This window comes from Neovison vison, chromosome 5 (assembly GCF_020171115.1).
Source record: "Neovison vison isolate M4711 chromosome 5, ASM_NN_V1, whole genome shotgun sequence".
NCBI lineage: Eukaryota > Metazoa > Chordata > Mammalia > Carnivora > Mustelidae > Neogale > Neogale vison.
In genome coordinates this window covers 13,315,614-13,334,707 of record NC_058095.1, presented here as the reverse complement: position 1 = coordinate 13,334,707, position 19,094 = coordinate 13,315,614, and the positions used below count along the sequence as shown (strand labels likewise).

General features: G+C 37.6%; 1 protein-coding gene across 4 annotated transcripts in view; it reads left to right on the top strand.

The window, feature by feature from the left end:
- Positions 1-19,094, top strand: part of HELZ (helicase with zinc finger) — a 162,834-nt gene that overhangs the window by 45,064 nt on the left and 98,676 nt on the right. For all 4 annotated transcript variants that reach the window (XM_044247592.1, XM_044247589.1, XM_044247591.1 and 1 more), the window contains 6 exons: positions 930-986; positions 6,501-6,552; positions 7,941-8,016; positions 10,090-10,288; positions 10,725-10,832; positions 11,886-12,183. In XM_044247592.1, coding sequence (XP_044103527.1) covers positions 930-986; positions 6,501-6,552; positions 7,941-8,016; positions 10,090-10,288; positions 10,725-10,832; positions 11,886-12,183 — 790 coding nt within the window. The remainder of the gene's footprint in view (positions 1-929; positions 987-6,500; positions 6,553-7,940; positions 8,017-10,089; positions 10,289-10,724; positions 10,833-11,885; positions 12,184-19,094) is intronic.

Genomic DNA, 19,094 nt, shown 5'->3' with positions numbered 1-19,094 from the left:
GCCAGCCAGGTGCAGTCCTTATTTTGGGCTTTACTTATTTATTTATTTATTATTATTTATTTGAGAAAGAGAGAGAGGGAGAGAATGGGGTGAGGGGAGTGGGGAGGAGCAGAGAAGCAGACTCCACGCTGAGCAGGGATCCTAACATGGGGCTCGATCTCAGGACCCTGGGATCGTGACCTGAGCCGAAGGCAGACACTTAACTGACTGCACCACCCAGGCGCACCTATAGTTTTGGGTTTTATTTATTTAGTTAGTTTTTTTTTTTTTTTTAAATTTTTAAAGATTTTAATTTTTTATTTGACAGAGAGAGAAATCACAAGTAGACGGAGAGGCAGACAGAGAAAGAGAGGGGGAAGCGGGCTCCTTACTGAGCAAAGAGCCCGATTCGGGGCTTGATCCCAGGACTCAGATCGTGACCTGAGCTGAAGGCAATGGCTTAACCTACTGAGCCACCCTCGTGCCCCTAGTTTTGGGTTTTAAAATGCTCCTGTGGAGTGAGCATTTTAATCATACAATATGATTGTATAGGGTTTTTACAATTGTAAGGGTTTCCTATAGTTCTTACACTATACAATCAACAGATTGTATAGTGTTCTTAAAATTTCTTAAAATTTATTTTTCACTTTGCATATCCGATCTTGCTTTTCAGTGACACCTTTTGTGAATATTTTGTTGAATTGATTTTAAACTCTTATACAAGGTGAATAAAGTGTTTTAGGCCACACTATATATTTTGTCCTGTTAGCTTTTTCAACTTTTCTTACAGATAGATTAGCTTTATTATCCCCATTAATGATAGTGGGATGGGAGATGAGGACAGCATTGTCTTTTTACAGATAAACCTTAGGAACAGTGGAGGAGTTGAGTTATGCCCCTTAGAACTAATACACTAACTGGGTTTTTCGTTTTTCATCCACCTTTTTCAGAATGGGATGGTAACAAAAGATTTGACAAGACTAAAAACACTTCTCACAGAAACAGAGGTAAGACTATTTCAGTGGATCTCTTTGGAAAGAGTTTTAACTCAGTCTGGTTATAGTAAGTGTTCTATATTAAAACTGGAAAATCTTTCGGCATCAGCCAAGAAAGCAGGCTGTTACGGTGGGGTAGTGGAATTTCCTGGCCTTCTTTTCCATCGTGGTCCCATCCCAGGAACTTTGCTTCTTCTCATGTATCCTCTGCACTCCAGATCTTCTGTTCCTAATTCTTTTTGGTGGTCTCTGGCCAACAAGTGGAAAGATGATAGGGAAATTTTAGTGCTTAACTACATCTGCCTGTTAGAAAATACTGTCATTAAAAATGAGATAACCCTCAAGCCTTCTTTTTAAAGCAACTAAAGAGGTCTGTGATCGAAGGACCATTTTTAGGGAATGGAGTTTAGGAGATGGAAATAATGTGTATCAGGGTAACTGGTGAACAGAAACGTGCTCTGGTGAAGCATTTGAAGGGCACATAGAAGGCCAGGGGACAGCAGTGGCATGGAACAGGCCCAAAGCTTTGTCAGTTTCAAATTTCTATTTCTCATAGAGGCATTTAAAGTATTTTTATTTAGATATCGCTTTTTGTTTCATTTATTTATTTATAAAAAGATTTTATTAATTTATTTGACACAGAGAGACATAGCAAGAGAGGGAACACCGGCATGGTGAGTGAGAGAGGGAGAAGCAGGCTTCCTCCTGAGCAGGGAGCCCGACACAGGGCTTGATCCCAAGAACCCTGGGATCATGACCTGAGCCAAAGGCAGAAGCTTAATGATAGAGCCCCCTAGGTGCCCCTAGATGTCACTTTTTAAAAATAGCCATTTTTGTCAGCTTTTATTATAAATGGAAGCCATGTAAAGTGATTGGTTTATTTATTTATTTTTTTCTTTTTCTTTTTCTTTTTTTTTTTTTTTGAGAGAATGCAGGAGGCGGTGGGAGGAAGGGCAGAGAGGGGGGGTGAGAGAGAGTCTTTTTTTTTGTTAAAGATTTTGTTTATTTATAAGACAGACAGAGATCACAAGTAGGCAGAGATGCAGGGGGGGGGCAGGGGAAGCAGGCTCCCCGCCGAGTAGAGAGCCCGATTTGGGGCTCGATCCCAGGACCCCAAGATCATGACCTGAGCCGAAGGCAGAGGCTTTAATCCATTGAGCCATCCAGGCGCCCCGAGAATCTTTTTCTTTTAAAGATTTATTTATTTATTTGTCTGAGGGAGTTGGTACATGCATGAGTATGCGGGGAAGGGCAGAGGGAGAGAATCTTCAAGTAGCCTCCCTGCTGAGTGTAGAGCTGGACTCGGGGCTTGATCTTACAGCCCTGAGATCATGACCTGAGCCAAAACCCAAGAGCCAGATGCCAGGTGCCTCTGATTGGCTTTCTTATTAAGGAAACTGGCACCTACTATGTGTTAGGTCCTATGTGCGGTGCTGGGAATGCAGCACTGACCAAGACACCCATAGTTTGGGAGGTCAGAGTCTTGGGGAAGAGAGAGATAACAAATAAATTGGACAGCTATAGGTATAATTCACATTGAGTAAAGTTGGTATGAGGGGACAAAAATAAGCTTTCTGTGATGGAAACTATACCTGGATTGGGTGGTCAGAGGCTGAGCTAGCTAAGCAAAGAACTGAGGGGTAAGAAGGTGCCAGTCCCATAGTGAGTGAGAGGGAGGGCACTGCACGTGGTGCAGAGAAAGAACAGAGGCCCAGGCGTAGACTGTGACCTCCTGTGGCTTGCTTTCCTGTTCTAACTCTGATAATATGTGTCACATACTGACAAACATTAAGCAAAGACAGTCATCATAAATTGCACGAGCTGGATGAAGATACTGTTTGTTTTGCTGCAATTATAGAGGCTTTAAACAAATGTTATTTTCTTTGTCTTACTATAAATTGATTATCAGTAAGCTCTAATTAACTTCAGAGCCATTTCCTTTCTTGTATATATGCAGTCTTTTTAATTTCTAAGGCTTAGAGGAGGACTGATAAATTTAGATTTTCAACATGGAATGTAAAATAAGATGACTTTTCATTTTATTAAAATTTTTGGCTGGCTTCTTTTTTATTGCCTTTATTGAATTACCAGCTTTACATCTGATAATCACACACAGAGATATATATTACGTATTTATATACAAATTTTAATTTTTAATATTTATAATGCTCTCACATGTAAGGCCTCAAGTATCACTTGACTCCTATTTTATAACTGTACTTTTGGGGAGAAGTGACTTAAGTTTTGTTTATAGTTAACTTTTCTCTGTAACCAATGTAGTATTTTTTTGGCTAGTGAACTCATATTACTAAAAAAATCCATCTAGAAAAAGCTAACAAACAATGAAACCCTTATTATTGCACATGACGTATTAAAAAATTTAGAAACAATTTGTTTTAAAGATTGAACTGAGTTGGCGTTTAAGTGCTAGGGGATAAGGATAAAGACATGAACTCAAGGCTAACTAATGGAAACAAAACCTGAATATAAAGATTTAAAATTAATCAAATTAATAGATCTGATGGTAAATTTGTAGACATTCTAGCAATATGAAATTTCTTGAAGGTGTCAGTACAAACTAAAGATCTATCATAAACTAATTGATATTGCCTTTCTGTCTTGGGGTCTGAACATATAAAAAGGTGTTTAAAAAAAAACCCCAAACACAGTACTTTGGAACCTAAAAGCCACGAGCTGATAAGCCCGGGCCCAACTTCTCATTCTTATGAGCCCTTGTGGGGCAGATGGGCTGTTCTCCAAACCCCACCAGCCGGTGAGCTGCGGTGTCCGCGCAGGCGCGCCTGCTCGCTTGTACATCATTGCAGATGCTGACCCGGGAAGCATGCCATGGCGTCTTCCTTCTACCTGTTCTCAATGCTTTCAGCTTTGTCCTAGGACTGAAATATTTTATTCCTATTTTTTTCTTGCATATTGGGTAAATTTATTTTCATAAAATTTTAAAACTTTTTTTTAAAAGTTTATTTATTTATGTAATCTCTGCCCCTAACGTGGGGCTCAAACTCACAACCCCAAGATTGAGAGCTGCATACTCCCATCGACTGAGCCAGCCAGATGCCCCTATTTTGATAAATTTTTTAGAGGAGGTACTTTAAATTCACACATGAAGTGAGCTTTTAGCTTTTATATTTATAAATTTGGTGAAGATGAAATGTAATTTTTTTAAAGATTTATTTATTAGAGAGAGCAAGGAGAGGGGTAGAGGGAGAGGGAGAGAAAAACTTAAGAAGGAGACTCCATGCTGAGCAGGGAGCTTGATGTGGAGCTCAGTCTCACAATCCTGAGATCATGACCTGAGCTGAGTATAAGAGTTGAGCGCTTAACTGACTGCCACCCAGGCGCCCCTGAGATCATATTTTAAAAGCTGGTGTGGGACCTATGACACTTACACCTTGCTTATAGAATTTAAAGAGATTTTTAAAAATGTACCTTTTTTGTGAGCATAGCACCCTGGTAATGTAAACAATTACTCTTGATTTAGCTTATGTGTATATATATATATACATATATGTATATATTTTAAGATTTTTATTTATTTATTTGACAGACAGAGATCACAAGCAGGCAGAGAGGCAGGCAGAGAGAGAGGAAGGGAAGCAGGCTCCCCGCCAAGCAGAGAGCTCGATGCGGGGCTTGATCCGAGGACCCTGAGATCATGACCTGAGCCGAAGGCAGAGGCTTTAACCCACTGAGCCACCCAGGAGCCCCTAGCTTATGTATTCTTATAGTCAGTCCTCATTTTCCAGAAAGAATGGGTTGTCTTTAAACATTTTTAGTAAGTAGTTGGAGAATCAGGAGGCATCTTTCTATAGAAACAGCATTAATGGTGATTTAGTTCCAGCTCAACCTGAAAAGTCCAGTTTAATTAATGACATATGAATTATAGTGATATTATTGTTTCAGTTATACCCAGTTAGCATTTAGACATCATCTCTACAGTACAGACATTCCAAATTTCATGTTGGGATGCTGTATTCTCTGATTCAGTTCCACGTTTACTGAGCTCCTGTGCTGTTCAAGGATCTCTGGGTTTTGGGAAGCTGAGATATCTGTCAAAAACAACCTGGTGGGCCAGTTGGAGATGCACATAGCTCCTGTACCCATGGGGCAGGCTGCCTGTGGCTAGTAAGTGTGGCAATGGAAGTATAAGCAGGGAGAAGAGAGATTAATAGTCTGTGGGGAGACCAGGAAGGCAGGAGATTAAAGAATGCGGGTGCTAGGTAAAGACCTAGCGGTGACTTGGTACAGGTTAGCATGGTAGTCATTTGGTTTAGGGACAGATGGAGAGCCTTGGCCAGGATAGTGGCAGTGGGAGTAAAGAGTATGAGACAGATTATGAGGGACATTCTAGACCTCGTTGGGCAAGATTTAGAGAATACTCAGGAGTCAGACAGAAGAGGGAGAGTTCAAGAATTTTAGTCTTGCTCTCTTTGGGAGCATTAACACGAGATAAGGCGCATGAGAAGTATGATGAGATTTGGGATAAAGATGATGAATTTAATTTTGGGCATACTTGTTTGAAGTGCATGGATGATCATCTGTCCATCCACCATCCCATCCTGGATGCATTTACTGGGCACCCATTATGTGCCTGGTCCTCTGTGAGCCATGGGAATGTAGAAGGGGAGTCAGGCTGTTGGCAGGGGATCTGTGCATGGCTGACAGTGATCCCGCGTATAAAACGGTGTCGGGTGTTAAGAAAGTAAGAGAAAGTGCTGTGGCTGGCACTCAGTTGAAATAGGAGGTGTAGAGTTTAGAGTAAAATTAGAGCCAAAGGAGTAGATTGGGGATTTATGTGCACCAAGGGGACTTGAGTCAAGAAAACCAGGGAGAGGGAGTGAGTCCTCAGCTCCATCATGGGATAGGGGCTTATCCTAGAGCGAGGGGGACCGGCAGGATGTGCTCCAGGCCCCACAGTGGTGGCGTTGCACTCAGTGCAGGAGAAGGCACCTCTCTAGCTGGTCATTCTCTAGATGTTAGGAAGAGGAGAGTGAAATGAATAAATGAATGGAGGCGCTACTCCGTGGACTTTATCGTTTACTACCAGGTAATTTTTATATAGGGAATCTCTATCTGTTTCCTTAATGAAGGCCACATAAGTACCTGTTTTCTGTATTTAAACGTACTTTAACATAGAGCAGAGATGGATGCAAAAAATACTGTTTAAAATATTAATGTGGTGGCGCCTGGGTTGCTCAGTGGGTTAAGCCGCTGCCTTCGGCTCAGGTCATGATCCCAGGGTCCTGGGATCGAGTTCCGCATCGGGCTCTCTGCTAAGCAGGGAGCCTGCTTCCCCCTCTCTCTCTCTGCCTGCCTCTCTGCCTGCTTGTGATCTCTCTCTCTGTCAAATAAATAAATAAAAATATTTAATAAAAAAATATTAATGTGTATTAAAATTTCTAAGTATTCAAGCTCAGCCTTAAAAAAAATGTTGAAAACATCCAAGTTTAATTCAACATCAACTGGTTATTTCTTATTATAAAAACATTTTCATTTGGAAAATTTCAGACAGCCACTAGTAACGTCCTGTCTGGATATCACGTGGAAGACTTGGAAGGGGGTAAGTACCACACTCTGTGTTTCTTCTGCTAGCTGTAATTGCTGGCGTCGCTTTGTTATTGGTTATTGGGAGGACATTTGCTGAGTTACAGTACATATAAAGTGGAGGTTTGGAGAGAACGTACAAATTTAATTTCAAGAAGTAGGTGTAGATGAAAACATTTTTTTCCACTGGCCCCTTCTCATAGCATAATGGAGTCAGGGAGGTAGGAAGTATCCTTTTCTTGCCTCCATGTAGCTCAGTGTAAGTAAACCTCATTGTTAGCAATATCAAGTTGCTACATTCTCCATGTAGTGGGGAGTCTTTATCTTGTTCTGTCCCAGGCTAGTCAGATTCCTACTTTTTGGATGTCCTGATCTGTAAGCTAAGTTGTTCCTGCCACAGTTAAAATCCACAACCTCCTCTTCTCTTGCCAGAGGAAAGGAAAGAGGGACCAACATTCATTGAGTGCTTGTTGGATACTATGTACCGTGGTAGCAGCTTTCACAAAAACATGTGTTGGCTTCTCCATCTTTCTGATAAGTGCTGAAACTGATGTTTATTAAGGTTCAGTAGTTTTTCCAGTCACACAGCTGGAAAGGGATGAGACATGGCTTTAAACTCATCCTGGCTGAATATCTTTTTTGGGGTGGAGCTTGGGGTGTTAGCACATGATTTGTGAGGAAATAGAGAATGGCTGTGAGGTCCTTGAAAACTTGGTGCTGCTCAACCTTTGTGGCTCTAGGCTTTTCTTTCTTAAGCCTTATTTCTTTTGGTTTATTTGGAACTTTTACCTAAACGAATCAAAGCTCATTGTATTCAGAAGTAAACAAATGTTATTTTTTTTTTTAGCTCTTATGTCAGAATTCAATGTTTTGAACTTTATGTCAGTTGTAAAAAAGACTTGATTACTTGATACAATGACATGTGCCAGACAAATCCTAAGGAACATGGGTAATAATGTGGAACTTTTCACTTAATATGCAGTATTGAATTTGTTCTACATAATTTCCTTCCAGGTTATGAAAATTTCCTCATTCCTGAAATAATTCTGATAGAGACACATTTTATACTTAAGAAATGGCAAGCATGCCAGCATTTCCCCCTTTAGTTGTTAGGGAAGAGACTGCATTGGAAATATATCCACCAGTGGCTAGGATAGAGGCAGGGTCATCGACCCGATTTAGTTGCTGGGTAACTACTTCAGTGATGTCTGAGTTTCCTGTGGTTAATTGAATTTAACTCATTTGATTGGTAGATTACTTTTTTGATAGAGGCAAGTATGTCATGTCCTTTTTACATCATCTAGGATGATGTGTGTGGAGGGTTTATAGTATTTCTTACACATTAAAATATCAGAATTATTAGCAAGCCTCAAATGATAAGACTATATCCTGATTACTCTCTAGGATCTTGTAATGGTTGGCATTTCCGCCCACCACCTAGGGGAATCACAAGCAGCGAGGAATATACTTTGTGTAAAAGGTAACGTGATTTTTTTTTTTAAACCAATGACATGTCTTTATTCAAAGGATAGATAATTTTCCTTCACTTTCTGAAGAGTAGTAATTCCAAGTTAAAGAAGATAATCTGTGAAGGAAGAAGTATAATGATTGAGCAAAATGGTTTACTTTCAACTTGAAACAGAAGCCATAATTAATGGTTATTATCATTAAATAAAAGTCAAGGCCATATCAGTGAGCCTTCTTTTAATTACAAACAACAGTGATCTAAATTGGGATTGTTAAGACTTTGTGTAGAAGTCTTTTATAAAACCAGTTGAATTATTATGACTGAATTTAGTTCTGGTCTCTTATTTATGTGAAATATACCTCTAACTTACAGTGATTGAATTGAAATTATATAACTTGAAGTAGAGCATAAACTAGATGAAGAAATGTTAAATTATTTTAATAACTTTCCTAAAAAAATCTATTATCTTCATGTTGTCCTTATATATAATTTATGAGTAATTTCTATTTGAAGGGCTAACCTTTCAAAAGTCAATCGTTGTTAAGCTGGAAAGAATTATTAAAGTCACATTCTGAAAGGTACACTCCAGTTCTTTCTATAAGTAGTAGTAGGGATTTTAGATGTAAAATTCTCATTACTATAGGTTGTTTTTGATAATGAAGGAAATTGCATATATAGTTTTGGTAATTGAATAGTCAAGGTCAGATATGATTTTATAGTAGAAATAAAGAAACTAAGTAGTAAATTTCAAAAATCCTGGTGGCATCATGTTGTAGTAGAAGTAGAACGGAGTCCTATGCAGAGGAAATGTGAGAACATTTATAGAATATCAGACCTTTAGTATTTAAAGAAATATCTTAAAACAAAGCAATAGAAAAACAAAGAAATATTTGGCTCATTAAGACGTACTTAAGAGAAACAAATATGTGATTTTTTGAATGTGTCTTAGAAAGCATAAGAGAACTTAATAAGTAGTATAATATAAGTTCCAGTACTTTGTATCACTAAGAAAAGCTTTAAATACAGTCATTTTTTCAAATAGGATGAACCATTTGATAATTTACATTGTGCTGTGGTTCGTTTTATATTTCTTACTGTCCATATTTTTTCAGTTGAAAAAGATACATAAAATATTATACTTCTCATCTCTATTTTGCTACTTATAGTTTAATTTTCATTTTTTTGTTCAGAAGATCTTTAATTTTTTGATGTTTCAGTTGTTTAAAAACTGGCTAAACTCATAATTTTGTAGGACATTTGAAACTTTAAAAAATGAACAAAGTTTTGCATTTTTATCTGTTTTGACCACTGAATTTTCAGTTGAATATTCTGAGTCATAAACACCGAGAAACCATTAACTCTGTCCTTTAATATGAACATTTAGGAATTTACCATTGAAGAATTTAATCTATTAAATTAATTGTGATTCTAATATAGAACTTTTATTCTTAATTTATTTAAAACTCAAGCAAATGGATATAGTCCAGTATTTTCAATGAAATATAGGCAATAGTAATATAGAAAAGAGTAAAGGCATTACATTTGAAGGTGAAAAGTAGAAGCCTTAAGATGATAATTTAATGCTATAGTAACATTTTTTTTTTTTTTTTTTCAGAATGAAATTCTAGTGTGTAGAGAATTGTCTTTAGGTGATACCATTTTGAGAAGTAGGGCACACCTGTGTTTGATGCATTGTTCCACTTGATGTCAGTGTTGCTTTAGGAAAATTCTGCTCTAAGAAGAATTGTCCAAATAGAGTTGTGACATCATGAAGGAGGAAGCTACCTTTTCGATGCCGGTTTTGTGGGCGAGGGGTGGTTATGATTGATTATGCTTTGCTTTAGCATCCTCGTATTCCAAAAAAAGAAGTCGCTGAGTATGGAAAGTTGCTGTAGCGATTAACTGTTATAAATGTTCTTGAAACCTCTTCTTCCTCCTCTGTGCAAGTCAGTGTGATAAATACGGCCTTTCAGGAGATGAAGTTTTGTTTTCGTTATTGAAGAGTCGGAGGGCAAATGCTGGAAGTTTATCTTTTAAATGGTCCAACAAAGTATATGATAAAACAGTCTTTCCTATTCTACTTAGATTTTTAGAGCAAGGAATCTGTAGGTATGGTGCGCAGTGTACTTCAGCACATTCCCAGGAAGAACTAGCAGAATGGCAGAAAAGATATGCTTCACGCTTGATAAAATTGAAACAGCAAAATGAGAATAAACAGCTCTCAGGCAGTTACATGGAAACCTTGATAGAAAAGTGGATGAATTCATTATCTCCTGAGAAAGTGGTGAGGAAAATAAACTGCATTTTTTATTTTTTTTGTTTGTTTGTTTTAAACGATGACCTTGTTTGAGTCTTGACTTTATTTTGTGCTATTTTGGTTTATTCCCTATCCTCTGTATGAAGAACTTGATTCTTGATAAAGTGTTTTTGTAGCAAAAGTAGACCCTTTTGCTAAAATAAAGAGCAGAAATAAGCTATTTGTGGAGATTTGCAGGTATTATGTTAATCTTCATTCAGGGAGTGTTTACTGCCATTTTGTTGTTATTAATTTTCTTATGTCTTGTCTAAGCTTTGTTGTATTTTGTTCTTATAAAAGTAATGTATAAAAAGCATCTTACTTTGTAAACAGTTCCATCAACATCTTTACCGTTGATAGTTAAAAAGTTTTTGTTTGTGCTTTGGGGACTAAAAATATACCATTAATTGCTCTCTATTTTCAGCTTAGTGAATGTATAGAAGGAGTAAAAGTAGAGCATAATCCTGATCTGTCGGTCACTGTCAACACCAAAAAGTCTCACCAGACATGGACCTTTGCTCTTACTTGTAAGGTATGAATTTTGTGCTAATTAGAGAATGTAAATTTTTTTTTCGATTTTCTTAAGGCTTTCTGTGACCTTTAAATCTCTGTGTTAGAGCACTGAAAATGTTTTAATCTAAGTACATCTTAAGTAGGTTCTGTATTGTGCTAAAGTGTATTTCTGTACTTTGTTCATTAAAGGTACAATATTTTTAGGTTTTGAGATAAAAATCTTTCTAGATATTTAGATGTTTGCTAATTTACTAATTTGATAAAGTGGTCTTTGATATATTGTCTTCCGAAGTTGGAACATAGGATGGGGTTCATGGCTTATAATTGACTATTTACAAATTGAATTGTTTAATCTGGCAGTTCTAAGATATTTAAACAGTCACAGCTTGTTTTTACATTTGATGAAGTCACAGATTCTGTAATAATGTGGTCTTAATATGAGACATTTTCTGCAGTGCTTCCTGTCTTGAATATAATATTAAAAATTTAAGAATGAAGCAGAGTCAAACTTTTCTGTGAATGTGTGCAGTGGGAAAGTTCTGCGTACCTTTTGGTGGCATTTCTTCCACTGTGGCTTCTACATCTTGGGATGAACAATCTGGGAACATTTAGCTTTGGCCTTGAACCCAATCCAGTGCCTTCAGAGGTAACTGCTCTCTTATGAAGACTTCCTACTTGAACCGAGATAAAACTTTCTTAGGCCAAAGGTATGGAAAGTTGGAGGTCAGTGATCTAACCGTGTGATAGAGCTTTTGCCACAAAGAAAGATGAGCATATCCTAGAAAGAGTAGGGAGGCTAGAGATGTAGCATAAATATATCATTTTTTTAAATTTCAGCTTTACTGAGTTATAAATGACATCATAAATATATAATTTTAACAACTGATTTTTTTTAAACCATTCTCATTTTTTTTCTTAAATGGCTTATAAACACAATTTGTACTTTTAACATAGTCTCTTAGAAGCATGGGAAAATAAAAGTCCCTTATGGGAATATTTTCATTGAAGAGCCCAAATACAGCTGGATTTTTCACCCCCTTGTACTCAATGAATTATTTTAACTTCCTTGTAGCCTGCAAGAATGCTGTATCGTGTAGCATTGCTTTATGATGCTCATCGTCCTCATTTTAGTATCATTGCAATATCTGCCGGAGATAGTACTACCCAGGTATCACAAGAAGTCCCAGAAAACTGTCAAGAATGGATAGGAGGAAAGATGGCCCAAAATGGATTAGATCATTACGTGTATAAAGTCGGGATAGCATTTAACACAGAAATATTTGGAACTTTTCGCCAAACCATAGTTTTCGACTTTGGATTGGAACCAGTACTCATGCAAAGAGTAATGATTGATGCAGCTTCTACAGAAGGTAATATTTAGACTTTTTTCCCCTGATACGATGTATTAAAAGGCACTATAATGGCAGTATTAAAAGATATGTATTGGCCCCTAAATATTCCATGGATAGAGAGAGAATAATAAGGAAAAAAATCCCAGAGCAATCGACTCATTTACTGTGTAATGGGATTAGAATGGTTCACATTATGCCCTTGTTCGCTCTGCAGTCATCAGGCAAACTTGCTTTGAGCTTCCTTAAATTTGTATGAGTAGATGATCAGGTCTGTTTTGGTCTACTAGCTTTGTTTTTAAAGTAAGATGATTTTAGTACCATAAAACTTTTCAGTATTAATTTGGGTAGACCGTTATTTCAGTGGTAATCGTGAGTACACCTCCAATGTCTGTTTGCATGTCTGACTGAGTCTCCAGTTAACTTTGCTGACTTTAGTATGGTATCTTTGAATGAAAAGCCCTCAGTAGAAGATTTCATAGGTTAGTTTTATATATTCACTGGTAAAGGAGCCGTGGTGCCTTTAGTAGGATCTGCTCTGTGTTCCTGGGAAGAGGGCCCTGCTTTCAACATGTAAACACCTACAGAAGATGATAATTACTTTGTACGTAGTTACATTACTGCCTGTTGCTAAGTTTTATATCAAGCTTTAACGCGACAAGGGAAAGGGCACATTTCCCTGCATTTCTTTGGCTTTGGTTAGATGATAGGTGCTTTTTTTTTTTAAATGAATACTAAATATTTATTTAACAAACACTTTGTGTGATACTTCGTATTACGTAGACCATAACCATATTGTGGAGGGTGTTTTTTGCTGTGTACCACCATGTCCCATTTATGAGAACCTAGAAGTTTTGTTCATGAGCAAATACTAGGATTTTATTATTTGGACACAATGAGCAGGTGGAACTAGTTTTGTCTCTTTCTTTCCTTCAGCTGCTGGTAAGGTTAAAGCAACATTTGGGTCCAGATTGAACAACTAGGCATTACCTTCTAGTGTGTGTGCTAATATTACCCAGAGTTATTTCAGCCTCACTTAAACCTTATTTCTTACTTATTTTGATCCCTTATACCTGTTTTTATTCTGTTGTATTGTGTTTTTTCATCTTCTCAGTACCCTTTGGAATCAGAATATGTTAATTCCTGTAGCCAAACAGTTGACAAACTAAGAATATTTAATTTATGTTTGTTAGTATAGGAGCTCTTTGGCAATTTTTTTCTACAAAAAGTCAGATAGTCTTTTAGATGTTTCCAGGCAGATGGTGTCTGTTGCAACCACTCTGCTCTGCACCACTGTAGATGATATGGAAGCAAATGGGCATGACTGTGCTCCAATAAAACTTTAGTTTTAAAAGTGACAGCAGGCTGGAGTTACCTTGCGTGCTGTGGTTTGCCTACCCCATGCTAGGGCATTGCTTTTAGAGACTAGAACTTGAGAGCTATTAGGAAGCACCCTTTTAAAATCATGAAGAGAGACTAACACTTATTTCCCGCTTTCCAGTGTAACTCTCAGGACGTTCTTGGCTTCCATGTGTGTTGTATTAGAAAAGTTTGCTTTTAGATTGGTATTTTGTAACTCATGACTCATATTCCTCTAGAAAGAAGTTTGTGTTGTCAAGAGCCTGTATCTTGTTGATGAAAGCCTATGTAGTAAATAATATGTTACATGATTGCATTAAAAAAGTAAGAGAAAATGATTCTATTAAGGCAGATGAGGGAAGGGGGTGATGATGAGGATTTCAGGGCACCTTCATGGGCTCGAGAGATACTTTTGCCTCAGGTATGTGGTAGTTTTCTAGTTTGAGAAAAAGAGCAGTGAATAGACTTCATAATCAAATAGAATTGGATCTGAATCTTGATTTTTTCATTACTTTTATGACCCTGTGTAGGGTACTTGACATTCCTGAGCTTCATGTGGAAACCTCTATTAAGTGGGCCTAGAACATTCTATCTTAGAGGATCACCGTGAGGTGGAATATAAATCCTGTACAGTATCTGATACACAAATAGGCATTCAGTAAGTGGTAGCTGTTGATTTTATCATGAGCCATGATTAGGATAATTCCTGGCTTGTAAGTAGAATGAAGAAAGTAGGAAGAGAGAAGGAGAATTCTTTTAGCAAAGGGAGGCCTGGGGCGAGGGTGCATGCAGAGGAGGGACTGAGAAGCCTGAAGACCTGAGCCCTTCAAACCATGGCACCTGTGGATCTTGGCAAGAGAATACAAGAGAAGTTTGTGGAAGAGAAGTTGTCCAAGATGACCCATGTTTTGAGTGTGGGAGTTCCATTTCTTTGGTTTCTAATGTATCAGTTTGAAAATTTGATGAATTTGAGGCACCTGGGTGGCTCAGTGGGCTAAGTTTCTGACTTCAGCTTGGGTCATGATCTCGGGGACCTGGGATGGAGTCCTGCATCAGGCTCCCTGCTCAGCAGGGAGTTTACTCTGCCCCTCCCTCTGCCCCTCTTCCCACCTCTCTGCTTGTGCTCTCTGCTCTCTCTCTCTCAAATAAATAAGCAAAATATTTTAAAAAAAAAACCCTAATGATTTTATATTTTATACAGATATGGTAGAAGGAATTAATACAGTCAAGGCTATCCTCCCATTTGGAACTAATATGATGCCTTACCCCCTTTTTGTGATAGTTCTTTATATACTTTTATTTATTTATTTATTTATTTATTTGACAGAGAGAGAGAGATCACAAGTAGGCAGAGAGAGAGAGAGAGGAGGAAGCAGGCTCCCTGCTGAGCAGAGAGCCCGATGCGGGACTCGATCCCAGGACCCTGAGATCATGACCTGAGCCGAAGGCAGTGGCTTAACCCACTTAGCCACCCAGGCGCCCCGCTTTATATCCTTTTAGTGACCACTTTGCAGTTTGTTATCTTTGCTTATTTCTTCAAACAAGGTTTTGCTTCTAAGTAGTTACATCATAGAAAATAATTGAAAAAAATTAAACATTTTCTTGAACTAATTCGGAAACAAAATAGTTTCACATGGTGAAATTTGTACTTCAAGGCCAGGAAAAACAATTATTACAAGAAGACAATTATATAGAATGTACAAAATGTATTTTCCGATAGAAGATTTTGAACATTATAGACAGAAAACCTTAAGTTTAGGTTTAGGCAAGCTAGGCGACGTTTGGGCTGATGTTTCTGGTCATTACTGACATTAGCTGACCTGTTGTGGTAATTTTTAGTTTTTTGGTGTTTTCCCTACTCTTTTTTTTTTTTTTTTTAAATTATTTATTTATTTTAGGGAGTGTGATCTAGAGCACAGGTGTGAGTGGCGGGGAGAATATCAAGCAGACTCCCTGCTGAGTGTGGAGCTCAGTGGGGGCCCGATCTCACAACCTTGAGATAGGACCTGAACCAAAACCCAACAGCTGGATGCTTAACCGACTGAACCACCCAAGTGTCCCATTTTTTAAAGTATAATTTTCATGATACCTATTTCCTTACTTTTATTTTATTTTTTATTTTAGGTAGGTTCCACACCTACTGTGGGGCTTGAACTCATAGTACTGAGATTAAGAGTCATAGGCTCTACTGACGGAGCCAGCCAGGCACCCCTGTTTTCATAATATCTAAAGCATGCAGACCTTTTCTGTTTGTAGGCATGTTTTAGTTGTAAATGACAATTCTGCGAACTGTTCAGGTAATAGGTATGGCTTTAACTTTGCTTTTTTCCAGTGCTTTTTCCAGTTTTTTCCAGTGCTTTTTCGTTGTTGGGGAAAGGTTCAGATTAGGCTATGTTCAGCAAGAGAAACTGTATGCACTAAAAAATTACTGTGAATTAAAGACATGCCTCTCAGAAATACGTGACGGGAGACCATTTACAAAAGAAGGAAGTTAGTGAGTTGTCCCCTTGCTTAGAAAACAAGCTGTATTATACACTTTATCCTATGACTTTGAGTAATGGAAAGTTTTTGCTTGGCAAAATTGATTTGGAATTCTGCTTTGAATATCTGGAAATTACATGTTGAAAATTAATTCTTATGTTTAAAATTGAAAACTCGGTAGTACACATTTCTCTCCTTTGAGTCTAGCAGTGTATGTTAACATTTACATTAAAATTTAGTATGACTTAAAAATTGTTTCCAAATGCCAAAGTTGGTGGTAAATTAAGGGCAGGTTATATATAGATGTATCTCTGTCAGGATCAATATAGATGCTGATAGTATGAAAAGTCATAGAAAAATAGATTTAAAAAAACTGTACTTGTCAATAGAAGATAAATATTGAGTAGAAGCATGTAAAAAGTAATGAGGTACTCCTATGCTGTTATTTTGCTGTTTTAAATTTTATTTGGTTTAAGAGATGGAAGATAGGGACAGACAATATGGGTAAGCTAAGAGATGCTAATCTTGTTTCTCTGTAGCAATTTTTGAGAAAGGAATGTTCCTGAAATGGATAGCTGAAACTATGGTTTGGGATTACTTTCAGATTCGTAATTTTTTTGTTACTTTGGGCAGTTCAGACTTGTAAAGACATGACCAAAATGTTTCCTAAGGAAGAGTGTTTACTTCCGATTTCAGAGTTGAGAATCATTTCATCTCATTCTCTTTAATTCCTAATAAGTAGAGCTGTTCTGAATATATTCTGTATTTACGTGCATTTATTTATCGCACGCTGCTTCTACGTCCACCCTTGTGCTAGGTGCATAGGACACTGGGTTTTTTGTTTTTTTTTTTTTTTTTTTTCTCCTGACTTTTTCTTGTCTACTCTCCAGGTTCTGTTAAGGATAGTTTTCAAGTCTGCTATATTATATTCTTCAAGAGAAAACTAAACCAACCCTTTGGATGCTTTGTTAGAATAGTAACCATGTGGCTGAGTGAGGAGGGCGTTGCTGTTCTCAGTCAGCAGGACCAGGGAAGTCGGGAAGCATGTCTTGTGTCCGCTTAGGCATTCCAAGCTTGAATTCTGTTTGTGGAAGTAGCAACTCTTCCCTTACGTTATCTTCAAAAAATTAGGTATATTCTAATTATCTTTAACTTTTTCTTCTGAATTTCTCTTAAAGTATGTTTATAGCTTCTGCCTACCACATCTCAGCGTAACAGGTCCTACAGGTTTATAATTCTGTCAGATTTGCTTTGGGATTTATTACTGGAGGAGTTGGTTAGTAAGTCAGTGTTAAGCTCTCCATACATGGTTTTCTGAGTATTGATCCTTAGCCTGTCCACTTGTCTTCTTGGCAGAGTGTTTTTCACGTTAGCCTCATCTAGGTTGAAGAAAAGCACTTTCTAGGGATGGACTGGCCCAGCCGCCCCCAGTAGCACACATGCGTGGCTCAGACGTTGGCAGTTGCTGCCGCGTGCTGGAGGTGTGGTTGCGGCGAGGCCCGGTCGTAGTGTTACCCATGGGGAACCTCCTCTCCCTCCTCTAGTTGCAAAGGGGCTTTTAAGGGGTGCTTGGGTAGCTCAGTCAGTTAAGCATCCAACTTTTGATTTCGGCTCAGATCATGATCTCTCGGGGTGGTGGGATCGAGCCCTGCATCAAGCTCTGTGCCCAGCGGGGAGTCTGCTTGATTTTCTCTCTCTCTCTCTCTCCCTCTTCTCCCTTTCCCTTTCGTTCTGTCCCTTTTTCTCTCTCTAAAATAAATAAATCTTTAAGAAAAAAGGTCTTTGAACAGGGACTCTGAAGACCTAAACCTTTAAGGACTGGAAGTTAGGTGGGTGTTTGAAAAGACCTAATAAACTGTTTCTTAAAAGTCAGAGGGTTGGAGGCAGAAAAGCTTGTCTCAGTTCAGATGAAGTAGGGAAAGAGCAGTAGCTTTGGCAAAATATGTCCTTAGTAGTTGCTGGCCACAGTTCATTTCTGATGTCTGAGTTAATGACTGAGATCAGTAATTGTGGACTTTTTGATGTTGGCACACTTGGATGTTTTTCAGGGTTCTTCTTTCTGTTCCTTGAACCCTCCCCTCTCCTGTGGTATATTTACAGTCACTTAAAAATAAATTTAACATTGTTTGGGAATTGTTTTGAAATTGTGCTACCTGCTGGAGACCCAAATTTTAGTAATTTCATAAAAACAGGGTGGAAATCATGGCACTGTCTAGGTAAGATGAGAAAAATAAACACCGTTTCTTATGCCACTTTTCCCGGAAAGACTGAGTACTTGTAGTCCAGAGTAGAAGGACTGTCTGTGTAATTTGCTTTGCATACTAAATAGGTGACACAAAAATGTTTTTAAAAGGAAAGCTCAATTATTTTCGGTTTCTTATTATCCCAGTTACTTAAAATTAAAAATTGGTTAGAAATAATTAGTGGCTTTTTAAAGAATATGAATGAACATAATGTTGATCAAGGCATAGTCTGATTCAATTTCTTATTTAAAATAAAATTATGAAATACAATTGCCCTATCTCCAAATAGTGGACGTCCTTTTATTACCTATTACAGTGATTCTTTGAGAGTATATGGAGTTTAGTTTTTATTTTTAAAGAGCTGGTTTTTTGGTTTGTCATACTGTACCATTGCTGTTTCTCTTGACTTTTGAATTAAGGAAAATAGATTTTTATGTACATCCTTGTTTTTTGACAATGATTATCATCTGATTTTTAGTGATAGTATGATCTCTTAGAAATGTTGGCATTTGTGTAGCTTAAATATTTTTTGTACCTATGATTTAATGAACGAAAGGGCAGGGTCCACATTTTGGATGATTTAAGAAGAAAATATGGTTAGTTTACTTTATGAAACTTCTACTTTTGAAGCTATTGCAAAAACACCATCCTCATCTCATCCAATGTATTGTAAGAATGCAGGCCATCCTAAAACTTGATGATTATAGTTGTATTTATTTTATCCTTTGAGAAATAATTAAAAGTGGCATCTAGAAATACCTTTTCAAGGAGCAAAGGCAAGAAATTAGGTCCTTTGCATTTGAATCTTTACTAAGATATTAGGATAAACTGTTTTCTAGTATTGAGAAA